An 18,650-nucleotide genomic window follows, 5' to 3' on the forward strand; every position below is an offset into this window, starting at 1 on the left:
TATTTTTACATTTCCGATCGTCTGAACATTACAACGCTCCAACTTTTCTGGAATTACGTCTCGTCGTCGATCGCTTTGTCTCAGCTGTCTTGTCTATTTTTACTGGCACGCGCTGAAAACCCATTCCCCACGCGAGATCTCATTAAACAACTTCAAAAAGTCAAAGTTTGGCTGTTTCTCTCTTCCCGTTTCCTCTTTGCCTCTCGTCTCTGCCCTGTTTTTTTTTTTTTTCCCTCCTTCTCCTGCTTTTGTCTGCGACGCTGAGTACACACACGCTCAGCCAGAGAGAGAAAACGAAACAAAGCAAAAGCCCGGGAACAAAATGTGTGGGTGTGCGGCGAACGGGAAGAAAAGCCTCCAACTCTCCGGTCTTTGCCAGCGTTTGCCATTAGGGCGTCAGCGGCAGAGTGAATGTATTTGCCGCGCGGTTACGGGGCTAATGATTGATGTTGCCCCAGCAAACACTAAACCAATTAGACGGCTGATGTAACGTCATTTTAAAAGCGGCTTAATCGTGTTGCTCTTGAACCTGGGACCCGAGTCTTTCCCTAATGAAGATTTATACTGGATCAAAGGAGAGTCTAACACCATTAACAATAGATTGTATTCCACCAAAAATCACATTAGAACTTCTGCCTCCTCCTCCACGGCACAGCAGCCTCCCATCAGACTCCGGCTAAATATATCTGCTGATTACAAACACAGCGGGCGAGAGGGAGCGGACCGAGAGGAGAACACGTGAACACGGAGAGGAACACGGAGAAGAACAAGGAGAGGAACACGGGGAAGAACACACCGGGGAACATGGACACAGCAGGCTGCAGAGAGAGAGCACGGACCGAGAGGAGGAGAACACGTGAACACGGAGAGGAACACGGAGAAGAACAAGGAGAGGAACACGGAGAGGAACACGGGGAAGAACATGGAGAGGAACACAGCAATGAACACGGGGAGGAACATGGAGAAGAACACGGAGAGGAACACAGACACAGCAGGCTGCAGAGAGAGAGCACGGACCGAGAGGAGGAGAACACGTGAACACGGAGAGGAACACGGAGAAGAACAAGGAGAGGAACACGGGGAAGAACATGGAGAGGAACACAGCAATGAACACGGGGAGGAACATGGAGAAGAACACGGAGAGGAACACAGACACAGCAGGCTGCAGAGAGAGAGCACGGACCGAGAGGAGGAGAACACGTGAACACGGAGAGGAACACGTTGAGGAACACGGAGAGGAACACGCCAGAGCACAGTGTGGTCATATCAGAACACTATGACGTCACGTGACAATCTGCAGAGAGTTTACGGTGTTTGGGTCAAACAGTCGAGCGACTTCAGGGTGACTTCTGCTGTAGTATTAGTAGTAGAAGTATCTGCTGTAGTAGTAGTAGTAGTAGTAGTAGTAGAAGTATCTGCTGATCAGCCAAATACTTCATGTCCCATAAAATACACACCTGAGTTCTGTCTTTACTACAAACTGCTGCAAACTGTTGTCATTCAGTAGAAAACAGAAAATAAATCTGACACAAATCATCTTTTCTTTTGTGAGATTAATGAGTTTTTTACACGGTCCCTGACAAATAAAGAATAAACAAACAAAGAGTGAAATCGCACCGGCAACCTGCGAGTCACCGGATCTGAACAACGATGTTTATGTCGAGATCGGGACTCGAACCCGCCCCCAGTCGCCGCCTTTCCTCCATTTTAACTTCAATAAAGTCACAAAGCAGCGTTAGATTTTCATTTTTGACTTTTCAGTTTTAGTTCTTCCGTGTTTGTGTCGTTAAAACCATCGGCTCAATTAGTGCCCCGCCCACAAACGACCACCAGGAGGAGGCACCAGGAGGAGGCACCAGGAGGAGGCACCAGGAGGAGGCACCAGGAGGAGGCACCAGGAGGAGGCACCAGGAGAAAAGAGCTTAGAGTCGGGAAAGAACTGGTTTGTGCTCGACTGAATCCTCCTGTGGCACTTAACGTCATCTTCTCTTTACCTCACACAATATTAATGTCATATGGAGAGTGTTTCCCGGCGCACGCTCGCTCCTCGCCGCTCGCTCTTCGCCGCTCGCCGCTCAGAGCTGCGGTTGCGTTCACTTGCATCATTGTTTTTTTGACGCCAGGTGACAAAGGTGGGAAGGTTGCTTTTTAAATGCAATCCATTAACACACAGAACCGCGGCTCGTAATAAGATTTTTGTTCTGAAAAGCTAAACAAAAGGAGCGGAAACAATGAGCCGCTCGTCTTAAACCTCTGGGACGTTTCATTTTTATTCAGGGTCAAAAGACGAAAGACGTTTAGGTTTTTAAAGTTTGTATTAAGGAAAAAGACAAACAGGAAAATACAGGAGGTTTAAAAGTGTCACAAGAGGCACTTATACAGCAACGATTTACATAAACACAATGAGAGAGGGATGAGAGAAAGAGAGAGGGAGAGAAAGAGAGAGAGAGGGATGGAGAGAAAGAGAGAGAGAGGGATGGAGAGAAAGAGAGAGGGAGGGATGGAGAGAAAGAGAGAGAGAGGGATGGAGAGAAAGAGAGAGGGAGGGATGGAGAGAAAGAGAGAGAGAGGGAGATGGAGAGAAAGAGATAGATGGCTAGAGAAATGGAGAGAGAGAGAGGAGAGAGAGAGAGAGAGAGGGAAAGAGACACATCAGTGCAGTGGGAGGTATTTCCATAGACTCCCAGTGTCGAAAACAAGAGAGAGATGGAGAGAGAGAAAGAGAGAGAGGGAGGAAGAGTGGGTGAAGTGATGGGCGGGGCTTGTATCAGTGATTGACAGCTGTCAGTCTCCTGTGATACTCTCCAAACCATAAAGAAAAAGATAAAGGTTTGAGTCACTTTGACGAAAACAGAAAAGTTTTATAGAGTTTAATGCTCCAGAAAAAATAAATGAAGAGTTTAACTGCACAGTATAAATACAAGCAAAGTGTGTACTGTATGTACTGTGTGTACTGTGTGTACTGTATGTACTGTGTGTACTGTGTGTACTGTATGTACTGCGTTTAGTGTATGTACTGCATATACTGTGTGTACTGTGTGTACTGTATGTACTGTGTGTACTGTGTGTACTGTATGTACTGCGTTTAGTGTATGTACTGCATATACTGTATGTACTGTGTGTACAGTGTGTACTGTGTGTAAACACAGAAGTTCTCACATTCACAGGGGCAGTGACCACAGAGACCACAGAGACCACAGTGACCACAGAGACCACAGTGACCACAGAGACCACAGTGACCACAGAGACCAGTGACCACAGAGACCACAGAGACCAGTGACCACAGAGACCACAGTGACCACAGAGACCACAGTGACCACAGTGACCACAGAGACCACAGAGACCAGTGACCACAGAGACCACAGTGACCACAGAGACCACAGAGACCAGTGACCACAGAGACCACAGAGACCAGTGACCACAGAGACCACAGTGACCACAGAGACCACAGAGACCACAGTGACCACAGAGACCACAGAGACCAGTGACCACAGAGACCACAGAGACCAGTGACCACAGAGACCACAGTGACCACAGAGACCACAGAGACCACAGTGACCACAGTGATGCTGGTGTAATCTTCAGAGTGAGTCCTGGTTTGTTCTTAAAACTCGTCTCTATATTTTTATGAGTTTAAAGATAAAAACAGAAGGATCAGGTAAATGTCTGTCCCTGTGAAACTCGACGTTTGATGAAGCAGCAGCTCCACCGTGGGATTTATTCTTCTGCTAATCCACGTCCAGTTATAATCCAGTATCTCTGGTTTGGATCCAGCGTCACAAGAACCGAAAGAAAACAAGAATAGAACCTTAAAAAGACGCAGGTATAGAGCTGTTCACGGGGTTAGATTCAGCAACTACGAAGTGATGAAGACGACACAGTGATGAAGACGACACAGTGATGAAGACGACACAGTGATGAAGACCATGAAGTGAATCGACTCGGATGTGAAGAAATGCAAGAAACAGCAGGTTCAGTTCATGTTTTAGTATTTGGTTAATTACATTTTTCAGATGAGACAAAGGCCAAATTTTAAAAAGTAAATATTATTTTTTTTAATCTTCGTATCCTCTAATCCGGCAGCCATCGCTTTGTCAAAAAAAATATTGAGTAGCTTTTTTCTTTACTACATAATTTTACTTCATATATTTGTTGTCTTTTGTGAGTTTACAACATGTAGAAAGTGGTAAAAAATAAAGGAAAAAAACAAAACAAAACACTGAACGAGCTAAATGAGGTGTGTGTGTGTGTTTGTCTGGTCGTAGTAAAAGACAAAAGTTAAATCTGTAACTGGACAAAACGTTTCTTCAGTTCTGGTCAGATTACTCCTGGACACTGCCTTATATCCGTCTGAAGGAGGCGCTAACGACACTGAAACTCAAACTACTTCCTGTTCAGAGGCTCGGTCTTTTGAGCTACATTAAGTGTGCGCTGTGTTTGTTCAGCCCCAACTGTGCAACTTCGTCCACTTAAAAAGACGAGAGACCTGGATTTTTATCATAGATTCACTTCAGCCATGAGAGACAGAATGAGGAAAAAAACAAAAACAAAATTTAGCATAATCGTAGAACTTAACGAGTGTTTTTCCACAGCTATTAGCTTCCTGGCTAGCTCTGTTGTTCTCTTTGCTTATAATTATAGATGATGTCTCAGGTGTCCATTCCTGTTTAAAGATGGATTGTCTTTCCTAACAAAAAACAACAACACTTCTTTAACTCTCCTCTCAAACCGTTTCTTTTCTCAGATCTGACCCTCACTCTCTTCTTCTTTTGTGATCAGTGTGTTTGAGATGAACAGCAGACTGTGGTCCTGAGCTGCTCTCTCTCGTGTTGGTTCATTCTTTTATGCAGTGTCTGTTTAGTTCCTCCTTCTCAGGCACAGTGCACACTTAGTATAACTCATTAGACCTCAGCCTAACAAATAGAAACTGTAAACAAAAGTCGTTCATAGTTTCAGTGTCGTTAGCGCCTCCTTCAGACAGATTTAAGGCAGTGTCCGGGAGTAATCTGACCAGAACTTGGACGAGGAGCCAAACGTCTTCGCTCCTACAACGTTTTTGTCCAGTTACAGATTCAACTTTGGCGTTTACTCTGGATCAGACCTGAACGACTGAGAGACCCACGGACGACTTTCCCTGCTCGTGTATGTCCAAAATACTTCTTCTTTGGTCACACATTGACACTTTAAAGATGAAATTGTACATATTTATATTATTAAAATGTGCTGAACTTTTAGAAATTACCACAGACTCATCAAAAGTTTCAAATTCCACCAAACTAAACACGAACATTTCACTTCATCTCGCTCCATAAACGGTGCATTTCCTTTGATAAATTGTCATTGGACCAATCACAGCCACAAGGGGGCGTGGTCGCGCGTCTTACCGGTGGAGGTGGGCTGTCCCCGGAGCAGGTACGAGTCTTCTGGGTGGGGCTCGAGGTGCGAGTGGGTGGAGTTCTTCTCGAGGAGGGGCACCTGGCACTCCCTGATGGGCGGGGAGGGGCCGGGGGAGGGGTGGTGGGGGGCGGACTGGGACGACGGGTGGGACGGAGGGAGCAGGGAGGAGGACGAGGTCGGAGGGAGTGGACGACCTACAGAGACAACACAGAGAGAGACAAGAGAAAGAGACATGAGAAAGAGACATGAGGAAGAGACAAGAGAAAGAGAAAAGAGACAAGAGAAAGAGACAAGAGAAAAGAGAAAGAGAAAAGAGAAAGAGAAAAGAGAAAGAGACAAGAGAAAGAGACAAGAGAAAGAGACAAGAGAAAGAGACATGAGAAAGAGACAAGAGAAAGAGACAAGAGAAAGAGACATGAGAAAGAGACAAGAGAAAGAGACAAGAGAAAGAGACAAGAGAAAGAGACAAGAGAAAGAGACAAGAGACATGAGAAAGAGACAAGAGAAAGAGACAAGAGAAAGAGACAAGAGAAAGAGACAAGAGAAAGAGACATGAGAAAGAGACATGAGAAAGAGACGAGACAAGGGAAAGAGACAAGAGAAAGAGACAAGAGAAAGAGACAAGAGACATGAGAAAGAGACATGAGAAAGAGACAAGAGAAAGAGACAAGAGAAAGAGACAAGAGACATGAGAAAGAGACATGAGAAAGAGACAAGAGAAAGAGACAAGAGAAAGAGACATGAGAAAGAGACGAGACAAGGGAAAGAGACAAGAGAAAGAGACAAGAGAAAGAGACAAGAGAAAGAGACAAGAGACATGAGAAAGAGACATGAGAAAGAGACAAGAGAAAGAGACAAGAGAAAGAGACATGAGAAAGAGACAAGAGAAAGAGACAAGAGAAAGAGACATGAGAAAGAGACAAGAGAAAGAGACAAGAGAAAGAGACAAGAGAAAGAGACATGAGAAAGAGACAAGAGAAAGAGACAAGAGACATGAGAAAGAGACAAGAGAAAGAGACAAGAGAAAGAGACAAGAGAAAGAGACAAGAGAAAGAGACATGAGAAAGAGACATGAGAAAGAGACGAGACAAGGGAAAGAGACAAGAGAAAGAGACAAGAGAAAGAGACAAGAGACATGAGAAAGAGACATGAGAAAGAGACAAGAGAAAGAGACAAGAGACATGAGAAAGAGACATGAGAAAGAGACAAGAGAAAGAGACAAGAGAAAGAGACATGAGAAAGAGACGAGACAAGGGAAAGAGACAAGAGAAAGAGACAAGAGAAAGAGACAAGAGAAAGAGACGAGACATGAGAAAGAGACATGAGAAAGAGACAAGAGAAAGAGACAAGAGAAAGAGACATGAGAAAGAGACAAGAGAAAGAGACAAGAGACATGAGAAAGAGACAAGAGAAAGAGACAAGAGAAAGAGACAAGAGAAAGAGACATGAGAAAGAGACATGAGAAAGAGACGAGACATGAGAAAGAGACATGAGAAAGAGACAAGAGAAAGAGACAAGAGAAAGAGACATGAGGACGGATGTGATTCTCAAACACATGAAGGACTAAACCAGGACTAAATCAGGACTGAACTTGGACTAAACTGGGACTAAACCAAATTTAAACTGGACTAAACTCAAACTCAGACCTAAACCAGGAGAAACTCTGGACTCGTTTGTCCACGGAGCCTCATGTTTAAACTTATTTAAAATGTTTACACAGAGACACTGTCCCTTTAATGAGAAACAAAACATTTATTTTAGGCCTGAATCTAAATACAATGTGACTTTATAAGATCACAGCTGAATGTTTGAAATTTGCAGTAAAAAGTTCAGCCTAAATAAGCTCTGAGCACAGCAGGACGCTAGCTAGCTCACTGTGCCCCGACGCTAACAGACACTTTTATTAAAATCGTAAAACATAAAATAAACAACATAGTAAAATTCTAATTAAAAAGTGTTTAAAATAAACACTATGCAGTTACTGTTATATATAGTTTATGGCTTTTTTTTTTTTTTTTTATGTCTCAAAATTAGCATTAGCGTTAGCATTGAGACACAAACATGTCTCTTTCTAAACACAAAAGTGTCTGGTGAAGTTTTCATTTTATTTGTGCGACATTAACTTCCACCTGCAGCTCCCTGTCCACTGTCTGACCCTAACCTCCTAACCTCTGACCCCTGACCCACCTGCAGCTCCCTGTCCACTTTAAATACCTTTAAATATTTGTTCATTTTAGCGTAAATCTGCAAAAAACAAAGATAAATTTGGACAGGAAGTGACGCTAACAGGGAGTAGTGACGCTAACAGTGCGGTTCCTGTGACATTATTGCGCACAGAGCCTTTTCAACAAAGACTATATAACCAGTTCCCCATTCATCAAAGTCCCCTCCCCCTGAATAAACCCCCGTCTATGCTCCGTCTCTGTCCCCCAGTTTGAGAAACACTGCGTGAGACAAAACAAATGGCAGTGACTGACAGTGATACAGGGCTCGTGTTCCCAGAAGCAGGTTTGGCTTAAATGTATGGGCTTTGCTGAGTACGGCTTTGGTTCGGGTCCAAACTCATCTGGCGTCCGTCCTCGTGAGGTAGATATAGCTGTATTTGTGCGAGTTGTAAAGTATATCCCCCCCGTTCAACTACAATGGAGGTAAGTGGCATTTAATTTGCAGCGCTCACCAAAGTCAATAGTTTTAAATCAGTCGGCGTTGTGCTCGGAGAGTTGAAATGCCCGATTTTGGCTTTTAAAACTACTCATACCGTTGCTTTAATGCTCTCAGCAAAGTGGTCCACTGTACAAACCCACTTTTAGTCACAGGGCCCTGGTCGGAGCGATGAAAGAGCGGCGCTTTTGTTGTTTGAATAAAACCACACCACGGTTAAATGATTGTGTTGCGCAGTTTAACAATCGGAGTTGTTTTTTTGTACCTACAGTGAAGCCAACGTTCTCTCGCACGGGCCAATTCAATTCAAGCATTTTCCAATTCAAACAAAACCGTGGAGATTCATGTGTGATTTTGAATGTTTAAAAATGGCGTGGTTTTGCGAGTCGGGCGCGTTTGAAATTAGCATTATTCCAGGTTTATAACTAATGGGGTTGTTTTTTTGTTATTGTGTTACAAAAAGGTCAAATTGATAGTCAAATTTCAACTGAAATGAGCTGAAAGGGCAATACAGCGAGGAACCAGACACACACAGACACACACAGACACACACAGACACACACAGACACACACAGACACACACAGACACACACAGACACACCCCGACACACACAGACACACACAGACACACACAGACATACACAGACACACACAGACACACACAAACGCCGGGTAAAAAGCCCCCCTCGCTATTTCGCGGTTTACCTTTCGCGGTCTTGCTGTTTTGTACATTTTTTTCGCGTAACAACACATTTAAAGCGATCGTCGAGGAAGAAGGATATAATCTACGCAGGTTTGAACTTTGAGAGAGTTTAAACGAGACAGAAATGCGAGAAAATGTTCATTCCTGTGCGACAAAAGTGTAAAAAGTGTGTGGTGAGGGGTTTTACAGCCAAAAACGTATAGAATAATTGTAAAAAAAAATGCTTAGAACGTGACCCCCGCTATAAATGAGGGACCACGGTAATATAAATTAATAGGATGAATGTCGAGGGCCCCCTAAACCCTGGGGCCCCCCGACAACAGACCCATTTTGACCTTTCCTGTCGACGCCCCTGGTCACAGAGAAAAGTGATTGCGTTTAAATATCTGCTAAAGTTGAATTAAATTGAATACAACATTTTAAAACGTGTTAGTAAGTTGCTTTTTTATCATTACAAACCCTAAATTATTGTCCCACGCCGTGTTTATTAGCAAACTGAACACTGACGATAACTGTAAAAAAACACAATTATTCAGCCCCAAACATAATCCACTCGTCAGACGGACTCAACGCAGCCGCTCGTCTCGTTCGTTTGACAATATTCCACTTCAAACTGCCACAGATTCGGGCGAAGAACCTAAATCCACTCTACAACTGTCCTCTACGGCGCCAAGACAAAAGTTAACAAGTCAGTCTTTAAATAGTGCACGCCCTGGGACGCGTGGACACAATCAGCCCGTCCCACACACCGGGGGGAGCGGAGAGAGGGGGCCGCCGAGGAGCCGCCGAGGAGCCGCTCGAGTCTCCACAGACCCGGGAATCAAGGACAGAGACAGATCTAATAAATTCTATTTGGAGAAAGGGCTCAAAATATAGAATAATTACGTCTGTATTTGCGGCTCAGTCAATCAACAACACGGAGAGAATGAGGCCAGTGGGTCCGGTCTGAACCACCCAAGGACTGAGCTTATTACCACTGTTAATTAGGTACGCCGCTGATAACCACTTATTTGGGTGTCATTCAAAGTGCTCTTGTCCTTCATCTTGGAAAGTTAAAGCGAGCGTAGGCCTAAGCAGCGACTCCTACTTCCTCCAGCGTGTCCTGAGTCTCCCCCGTCGTCTCCGCTCATTTATCCTCACACATTTATTTCCTTTAAACAGAAATAAAATGAGACGGAGCTGATCCAGATGTTTATGGAGCTGTTAGTTCTCCTCAAGTAACGACAACAACTTAAAAGTTCAAACGTTCGGAGACTTTCTGGGCGACTACGACGTGTGAATCGTCCCTCCGGCTCCGGTGGGACGGGGCGAAATGGTCAAATTTTTAAATAGCGTTTTTTCCATCTTCAAGAAACTCAAAGCGATTTACGTCGAGGAACCGCTGACCCACCGCCAACCGTCAGATCAGTGGACGAAATGAAAAAAAAAGGATATTATTATGAGCGTAAACCCACAGACGCATGGACATAGGGCTGGACACATGGGAATATTGAAATTTGTCACTTTTTTCTTCAAGATAAACAGTTTTAAATGTGCACTGAACTTAAAGCTGCACTGTGGAACTCTTCAGGAGGATGTTTGTCTCCATGACGATTTTGCTTTGCTTAAATTATTAAACTTTTGTGTCTCTAAGTTTGTACCTCTGCGAGTGTTGCCTGCGGTAAAACACACAAACTGAATAAATGCAGGATAAATAGAATGAGAAAATGCCATACAGTGGAATATTCCAGCGAAATCCTCAGCAGCTCGTTCCGTTATCGTCTTATTTATTTTCAGATTTATACGACGAACGTTTGATTTATTGACCTGGTTCTCTGCCGTAGCATCGGTCGTGATGTTTTTGTGACGTTTTTTTGTGTTTGAAAAATATAAAAACACTGAGTTTGATCAAAATGAATCACGTGAAGAGAAAAGGGACGAACAAATCCGGGTTTTTCAGCTCCGATAATCGATACTTTGGCTTTTTCCATACCTGCCGATACCTGATATTAAACGATACCAGTGAAAATGGAATTGTTTACCAAAAAAAACACAGCGAACTTATTACAAAATGAATCCGTTTGTGTTATGTAACTGTGATAATGAACAGATTTGGATGAATAAACGGACACGTCAGACACTAAATAATCTTACATCATATAAACGCACAACCAGGAAATCATGGGACTGATATCTGATTCCAGTATCGGTATCAGTATCGTATCAGTGCGTCCCTGAAATGAGAGTTTGCTGCAAAGTTTAACTCTTAAATTGAACTGTTTTCACTCCACAGAAAAGAGGAAACTGGCTGCACAGGTCGAGCGTTTTCTTCATGTTTTCATCCAAAGAAAAGAAAAGAAACACAACCTTGAGGAGCACAATGCCGCTCGCTTCCATTCCGCCGCGCTTTACTATCGACGGCGACGGTTTGATTTGAGCGTTCGCCTCCCCATCGCTGTTACCGATACAAAGAGAAAGTTGTAAAGGCCGAGATGGACGGGACACCGGTCTGAGGAGATGGAGGCGTTTTGTTTGCATCAGGGACACGGCAACAAGCCACAAGCTCCAGAATCAATGCAGGAAATAAAGAGTTTGACTGACAATAGTGAGAAATGGACCAAAAACAGACACGTGCGACACAGAAACACAGCGGACAAGATCGAATATAAAACTACATCGTGATTATAACAAGAAGTGATATGTCAGAAAGAGCGAACAGGACAAAACTGTGACTGGTTTCACTGTGGTCGTGTGGAAAACATGGTGATACTAGGATGGAGAATGTATTAAAAATTAAGTTTTTTATGATTATTTAGTTTGAACTTTTAGTATCAGGGAAACACGGGTTCAGATTTATCTATTTTTTTTTTAGATAAAAGTCTTATGTTCAGGGTAAATCAGTATTTTATTTATTTATATGACATCTAAAATGAAGATAACACTGTATATATAGATTTGTTTTACCTTTACGCTGTGTATAAATAAGTATAGTGTGTTATTTATGAAATCCATGAAGTTCTACAGAGAAAATTAAACTTTATTTATGTAATGAACACAGTTTGAACATTTTTAACTCTTAAAAAAAACTTTAAAAAAACACGCAAAGTTGAAGGTTTCTTTCAAATGAATTAAAAAGCTGAATGTAAATTATCCATGTATCAAAAAAAAAACAAAACAAAAACATGAATCCTTATCCTTATGTCGCCTTTGGGCTTTTGGAGCCTAAATGTGCGGAGTTTTTTTTTTTTTTTTGCTTCTGAAGAATAAATAAAATATCATTTTATTTTACTATATCAAGATCACAACAATCTTCCCATTTAGAAGGACTAACATGAATAAAACACATTTCAGACACTAGTGCTTTTTTTCCCACGCCACATGGAGCCACAGTGTGAGGATGAAAGAGCCACATGTGGCTCCGGAGCCGTATGTTGCCGTAGGCTCTGCTCTATGATCTGTGAGTCCTCTGAGTCTTGGGTTTTGTAAGAAAGAGGCTCGTTGGACTTGGCCACAAAACAACTGCAGATATTTTCCAATCTTTGACATGACAGCGACTAAAATTAAAATCCAGCAACGGCTCAAAAAAACAAAAAGAACAAACAGCAAAATTCAACAAAAAAGTGTATGAAGCACAGACAGAGCCGTAAATGGTCGTGTTGGCCATATTGGATTTTTGAACCTCAGTGACACTTAAAGACATGAATCTGACAGAACGTACGTCTTCTTCAGATGCAGCTCGCCGCCTGCGTCATGGAAACCGGAGCCAGGATCGATCGCGACGTTAACTACACCCGGGAGAGAGGCCAACCTTGTCCCGCCACTGTCCAGGTACAGAGCGCACAAACGAGTGTGTGTGTGCGTGTGTGTGTCCATGTCCGGCCAATCTCATCAGAGCAAACACACGAAAAATGGATAAACAATTGCAATCCAAACAGTGCGACCTGACGGCGGAAAGAGGGATGGGGAGGGAGGGACGCCAAGGTCACCGGGGCAACCACATGACAGGCAGATAAATCAGACCACGCAAAGGACACGGGGGGAAAATATCGCAGAAAATACGAGCGGACGAGTCGTACGGACGCGGGGCGGTGGGAGAAAGTTGGGACGGTGTCAAAAATGGAAATAAAAAAGGTTTGCAAATAAAAAGTCGCAAAGGGTCAGCGGAAAAGCCAAGAGGAAGTCGTGACGGGGAGGGCATCTGGGTTAAATTTACAAGTCTAGCCGCTGTTACGGAATTAGTCACGTGAGAAAAAAGAAGAATATCGTTGCGTCCGATGAAATAAAACTTTAAATTTTGAGCAACGGATTTCAAAAAGTCGTGGACGCAGCACGAAACACAAAAAAAATTCATTAAAAAAACAAAAACGTGAAGCTAAAATCAGTCAAATTAAATGTAAAAACGCAGCGTAGGTCGAATTATTAAGAGAAGATATAAAAAGATGCAACTGGAGACAGAACCGGACGCCCACAGACGCAAAGCCATTGATCCAGATAAATCGATCACTCACTTCATCTGATGTGAAAGAGAGAGGGGCCGCTCATTAGCATATTTCACTTACAACGCGATAATGAGCGTTCTGGCAGCGACCGGCCGCGAGCGAGGCTAAAGCGGCGTGCGCGTGGGTGTACCGCGTCGCACCGCACCTTAAAATAACAGTTTGGCGGCTCTATTTACATCGTACGTGGACGCGGTTAGCTCAGACGTAGCATTAATATTTCAAATCATGCTAATTGCTAAAATGAAAGATTTAAATCGTTGGCCAAAACCAATTAAGAAAACTTTAATCTCTTTAGCGATTACACTGTAGGGCATCCGTAACTCACTCGTTTCTGCCCGCGACGTTTTCCAAAAAGGTCAGTGGAAATTGCTTTGTGGCGTTAGAACAAAGCGTTGGCACGGGCGGCGTCGGGTGCCCGCTGGTCGGTCGGGCGGCGCGGTCGGTCGGTGCCGTTCTTCCCTGGCCATCTGCGGACATCTCTCAATCCTCCGCTACTGTGTCTCTCACTTCGCGAATCTGAACGGCGCCGACAAAGTGTTGATTAGTGTGAAGAAAAAAGCGTATCAAGGGGGAGAGGCTCGGTATCTCCGGGCGGCGTATGGAAAAATATCGATGGGTTTAGACGAAAACGGCGAACGCGAAAGTCATTATTATGTGGAGCGGCTGCAAAGTTGTTTCTCATGAGTCACGGACAACACGAGCGCTGCCATAAAACTCCACGTGGACATGATTATCGAGTCTAAAATCACACTGTTTTTTATTATTCAGAACTTTTTTTATTTGGGAACATTTTAAGTTTGTGTAACTCTACGAAGTTGGATGGAAAACTACAGCACACGACTATCTCCTCGACTTATATTTATGTGTGAATTGGCGCGATATCAAACCGATGCCATATTGTGGACTGTGGCGCTTCGCAGGAAAAATAAAATAAAATGAGATAAACATATTGTGCTTAATCCTTCCAAACAAAAAGTGAAATAATTGCTTTCATTAATAAAGTGTTTTCGAGAGACTTAACAGAAACAATAATAACAATTACTTTTGCGAGAATTAAAAGACGTTTGTATGTGTCTGAGCTAATCACAAACAGCTCTCCAACCCTGAGAGGTAGAAATGTTTAACCTTCTGCTGAATATTTACAAGGACGATGTTTTGTTTCACTACCGCAAATATTGTGTTTGTGATGCACAGGTAATTCTGAACAATAACATTCACTTTTTAAACAACAGGCATGGTCTGACTTTCCGACTTTCAGGGCTGTAGCACGCAATTCCGACCCTGTACTTCACTTTGTCGAGTAAAAACGCGAATTACAAACTTCGTGAGGGGCCCCACTCTGCACTGGGCCCCCGGGAAATCGCACCGTTTCCCCCCCTTCAGTCTGACGCCACTGCTGCCGTCTCTAACCCCGACCGATTTTCAACATTTCTCTGCTAAACGACTGCGCTGACGTTGAAAAAGAACGACAGTCGAAGTTTTGCTACACTTTTGTCCCTGGAAAACCATACAATTCCGCGTATGTGTCTCTGGGTACGGTTTTCATCGGTCAACGTGTTTTGTTTCTAGCTTAAAACTTAAAGCGTTGAGCGAGCGCAGCGATGTTTTCTGTGGTTCAGCTACGACCAACACGGCTTTTTCCATCGCTGCGTCCACTCCGGTCCAGCATGGGGACGTAGTTCAAAGGTCACGTGGGTTTTATATTCACGTTTTTGCGCGAATTGCAGGTTCTGTGGGTGATATTTGGTGTTTCCAGCTTCTGTTACTTCTGCAAATCTTCAAAATGTGCATTAAAACTAAACAATATCCAGAACGTTTAACAGCTCATTTCTGCACACGCTCTAACGCCGCCGCGCTCTGTGCCGCCGCCGCGCTCTATTCCCGATACGGCTCCCGTGTCCTTGTCTCTTCTCCCCTCTCCTCTCCCGCCCCCCCGTCCATCGGTCCACCCATCTGTCGGAGGTGAGGAGCGCTATAGGCTGTGGAGGAGAGAGACAGCTGGAGCCCAGTCAGACAAGAAGAGACAAATTACCCCTTTAACGAGAGCCATTCATCATCGGCTCAGCCCCCTCCCCCCGCCGAACCCTCCCGCTCTCTCCGCACCTCCGACACCGAGCGCACCTGGACTCCCGCCTTGAACAAAACTCACCAAGTCAAAGCGTCAGGAGCTATCGACCTGATCCGAGGCGTTGACGGAGCGACGGCGAGCGGGACGTGAGCGGATTGGACGGAGCCCCGGACGTGTGTGTTGGGTTTGGCTGACGCAGGTTCGATAAACGCCGAGCAGGTGACGCCTATCGTTTAGCTAAAGCCGTACGACGTGACTTCTCTGCTTGTCTCTATGGTTACCGACCTCCTTAACCTGAAATGTTTCACTGTAGGGCATTAAAAGTGTCTGCATCGCTCTCATTTGTTCAGTTACGGAAGCTCAGCGTTTGTCCTGTGAGCTGATTGTCGGCGGTTCGACATAAACGTCATCGGTGCAGGTTGGCGCGCGATTCCGGCTCCCACAGATGCTTGTTGTTGTGTCCTTGAGCAAGACACTTAACTCCCCTCGCCCCGGTTTCTACGTGCGCTGTTGTTTGAATGCATCTTTGAAAACGCTTGCAGCCTTGAAGGTAGAAAAAGCGCAGCATAAAAACGTGATCATTTGACGCGTTTTTGTTGCTCGGAAATAACTCGGATTCTTCACAAACTTTGGCGCTTTTTAAATACAATAAAGTGTGAGATGTAATTACCTCGTTGACATGTTTCCACTGTGAGACGCCGTCAGAGCTGTCGCCGCTGACAGTTGCCATTAGCATCATTGTCCTTTTAATGTAAATATTGGTTTAAATAAACTCTCAGGTCTCGGGGAATTATTTCACTGTCCTGAGTTTCGTGAGTTTCTCCAGAATGTGTCGGTTCTCGCTCCGGATTCTGTACAATCATGAGAGACGTTTCATCGATGTTCAAGGGAGTGTAAATAAATAAATAAGAAGAAGAGGAGGAAGTAGAAGTACAGTGGTCCCTGGTTTACGTTCTAAAAATAATCCGTGAAGTATCATCTTTATTTTTTACATTATTCTCTCTGTTTTTGCTGTAAAACCCCTCACCACACACTTTATACACTTTTCTCACACAGGCGTTAACATTTTCTCACATTTCTCTCTCGTTTAAACTCTCTCAAAGTTCAAACCTTCGTAGGCGTCTTTGTCGGTGCAGAACGTTTCATCGACATTGTGGGTTTTGTCGGGGAGAAAACAAATTGCAAACGTACAGCACTTCAGAGTCACACTGAGATCCAACGTTTATGTAAATTTGTCTGAACACATTCTGTACTGGACAGGAGACACGGCACGGAGGAGACTGATGGACAATGGTCTACAGTCCAACAGCCAATCAGGACGCACGACACAATGGTCTACAGTCCAACAGCCAATCAGGACGCACGACACAATGGTCTACAGTCCAACAGCCAATCAGGACGCACGACACAATGCATGTTTATAAGCTGTAAAAAAACGAAACATGTAAAATTGCACTAAAAAAGTGAACTGTGATATAGTGAGGGACGACTCCAGAAGAACAAATCAATCATGAACGAGGCCTCGTGTCTGCTCTTTGTTACTGACCAATAAATAAACAAGACAAGATGAATGAACATCTGCTCAGATCAAATCAACATCATCCAAATCCTCATGTTGGATTTGTGATTCACTCAACTCTGTGAACGACGGCTCAAAAACCCTCAACTTCCAGCCTGAACGAACGATGCAACGGCTCTCGTGCCCGACTCCGGCTCTCGTGCCCGACTCCGGCTCTCGTGCCCGACTCCGGCTCTCGTGCCCGACTCCGGCTCTCGTGCCCGACGCCATTAACGCCACGGCGAATCGACAGAGGCAGATGAGATAAAACAGGCAGACGTATAAAATGATTGAATGAGCCGTACACAGGAAGCAGAGAGGAAAAGCCGCGGCACACCCATCCTGGCACACGCCGAGATCCATTACCAGGGCGGCTGTCAGCGCAGATGTTGCTCTGGAGGGGGCGCCGTCACTCACTCCATGTATCTATGTATGGATATATATATATATATATCACAGTGATCTGGGGCTATTTAGTAATGACAGCTGCTGACACAATAGGCCCTTTCTCTATTTATCCCCACACTGAAGTCTGTCTGCTCACCATCATCCCTCTTCCTCTTTCCGCCTTCAACGCTCTGCCTTTTTCTAACGTTTAATAAGTCACATTTAGCCTGTGTAGCGAGAAGAAAGAGAGAAAGAGAGAGGGAGGAGAGACAAACAGAGAGAGAGAGAGAGTGAAGTCTGACTGCTCCCGCTCATCCCTCTTCCTCTTTCCGCCTTCAACGCTCAACGCTTTTTCCAACGTTTAATAAGTCACATTTAGACTGTGGAGCAAGAAGAAAGAGAGGAAGAGAGAGGGAGGAGAGGAAGAGAGAGAGGGAGGAGAGGCAAACAGATAGAGGGAGGAGAGAAAGAGAGGGGGAGGAGTGAAAAACAGAGAGGGAATGAGAGACGAGAGAGAAAGGGAGGAGAGACAGAGCAAGAGAGAGGAGAGACAAACAGACGGAGAGAGAGGAGAGAGAAGAAGGGAGGAGACAGAGAGAGAGAAAAAAGGAGAGAGAAAGGGAGAGAGGGACAGAGAGAGGGAGGTGAGACAAACAGAGAGAGAGAAAGAGAGAGCGAGGAGAGAAAGGGAGAGAAAGAGAGAGCAAGGGGGAAAGGGACTGAGAGAGAGGAGAGACAAACAGACGGAGAGAGAGGAGAGAGAAGGAGGGAGGAGACAGAGAGAGAGAAAAAAGGAGAGAGAAAGGGAGAGAGGGACAGAGAGAGAGAGAAGAGACAAAGAGAGGGAAAGAGAGCAAGAGGCAGGGAGAGGGACAGCTAGAGGAAAGGAAAGGAAGGAAAGGAAGAGAGACAGAGAGAGAGAACAACTTTGTGCGATTTGGTATTTTTTAAATCACTTTTATAAACAGATATTTGTCGTCTTCATTTGACCTTTGACCCTGAGCCTCTGGAGAATCTGTCGTTCAACTTTATTCATCCAGAAGATTTAAACCAACATCAGACGACCAAACGAGAAATAACCACATCAAACACGTGTCCACACATGTCCACACATGTCCACACGTGTCCACACATGTCCACACATGTCCCCACATGTCCACACGTGTCCACACGTGTCCACACCTGTCCACACACATGAACCGTCCACTCCAGGCCTGCGCTCGTTCTCACACTTGTGCGTCTGCGTCACATTGAAGCTTCTTCTTTTAAAAGCTAAAGTGATAAAAGTCTGTGTGACTCAACAAAGCATCATCTGAAACTGTAAACTCAGCCCTGAGGCCTGACGCCGCCGCTTTGTTATTTACTTTTTTCTGACCCAAAGCTAAAACTAAAGTCCTG

The 18,650-nt window shown here is 44.4% G+C and overlaps 1 protein-coding gene across 1 annotated transcript in view; it reads right to left on the reverse strand.

Annotated features, from left to right (window-relative positions):
- The window catches only part of tenm2a (teneurin transmembrane protein 2a), a 369,550-nt gene that overhangs the window by 158,346 nt on the left and 192,554 nt on the right, over positions 1–18,650 (reverse strand). Inside the window, exon 3 of the mRNA XM_055224657.1 lies at positions 5,385–5,591. Coding sequence (XP_055080632.1) covers positions 5,385–5,591 — 207 coding nt within the window. The remainder of the gene's footprint in view (positions 1–5,384; positions 5,592–18,650) is intronic.

This window comes from Periophthalmus magnuspinnatus, chromosome 10 (genome assembly GCF_009829125.3).
Source record: "Periophthalmus magnuspinnatus isolate fPerMag1 chromosome 10, fPerMag1.2.pri, whole genome shotgun sequence".
NCBI lineage: Eukaryota > Metazoa > Chordata > Actinopteri > Gobiiformes > Gobiidae > Periophthalmus > Periophthalmus magnuspinnatus.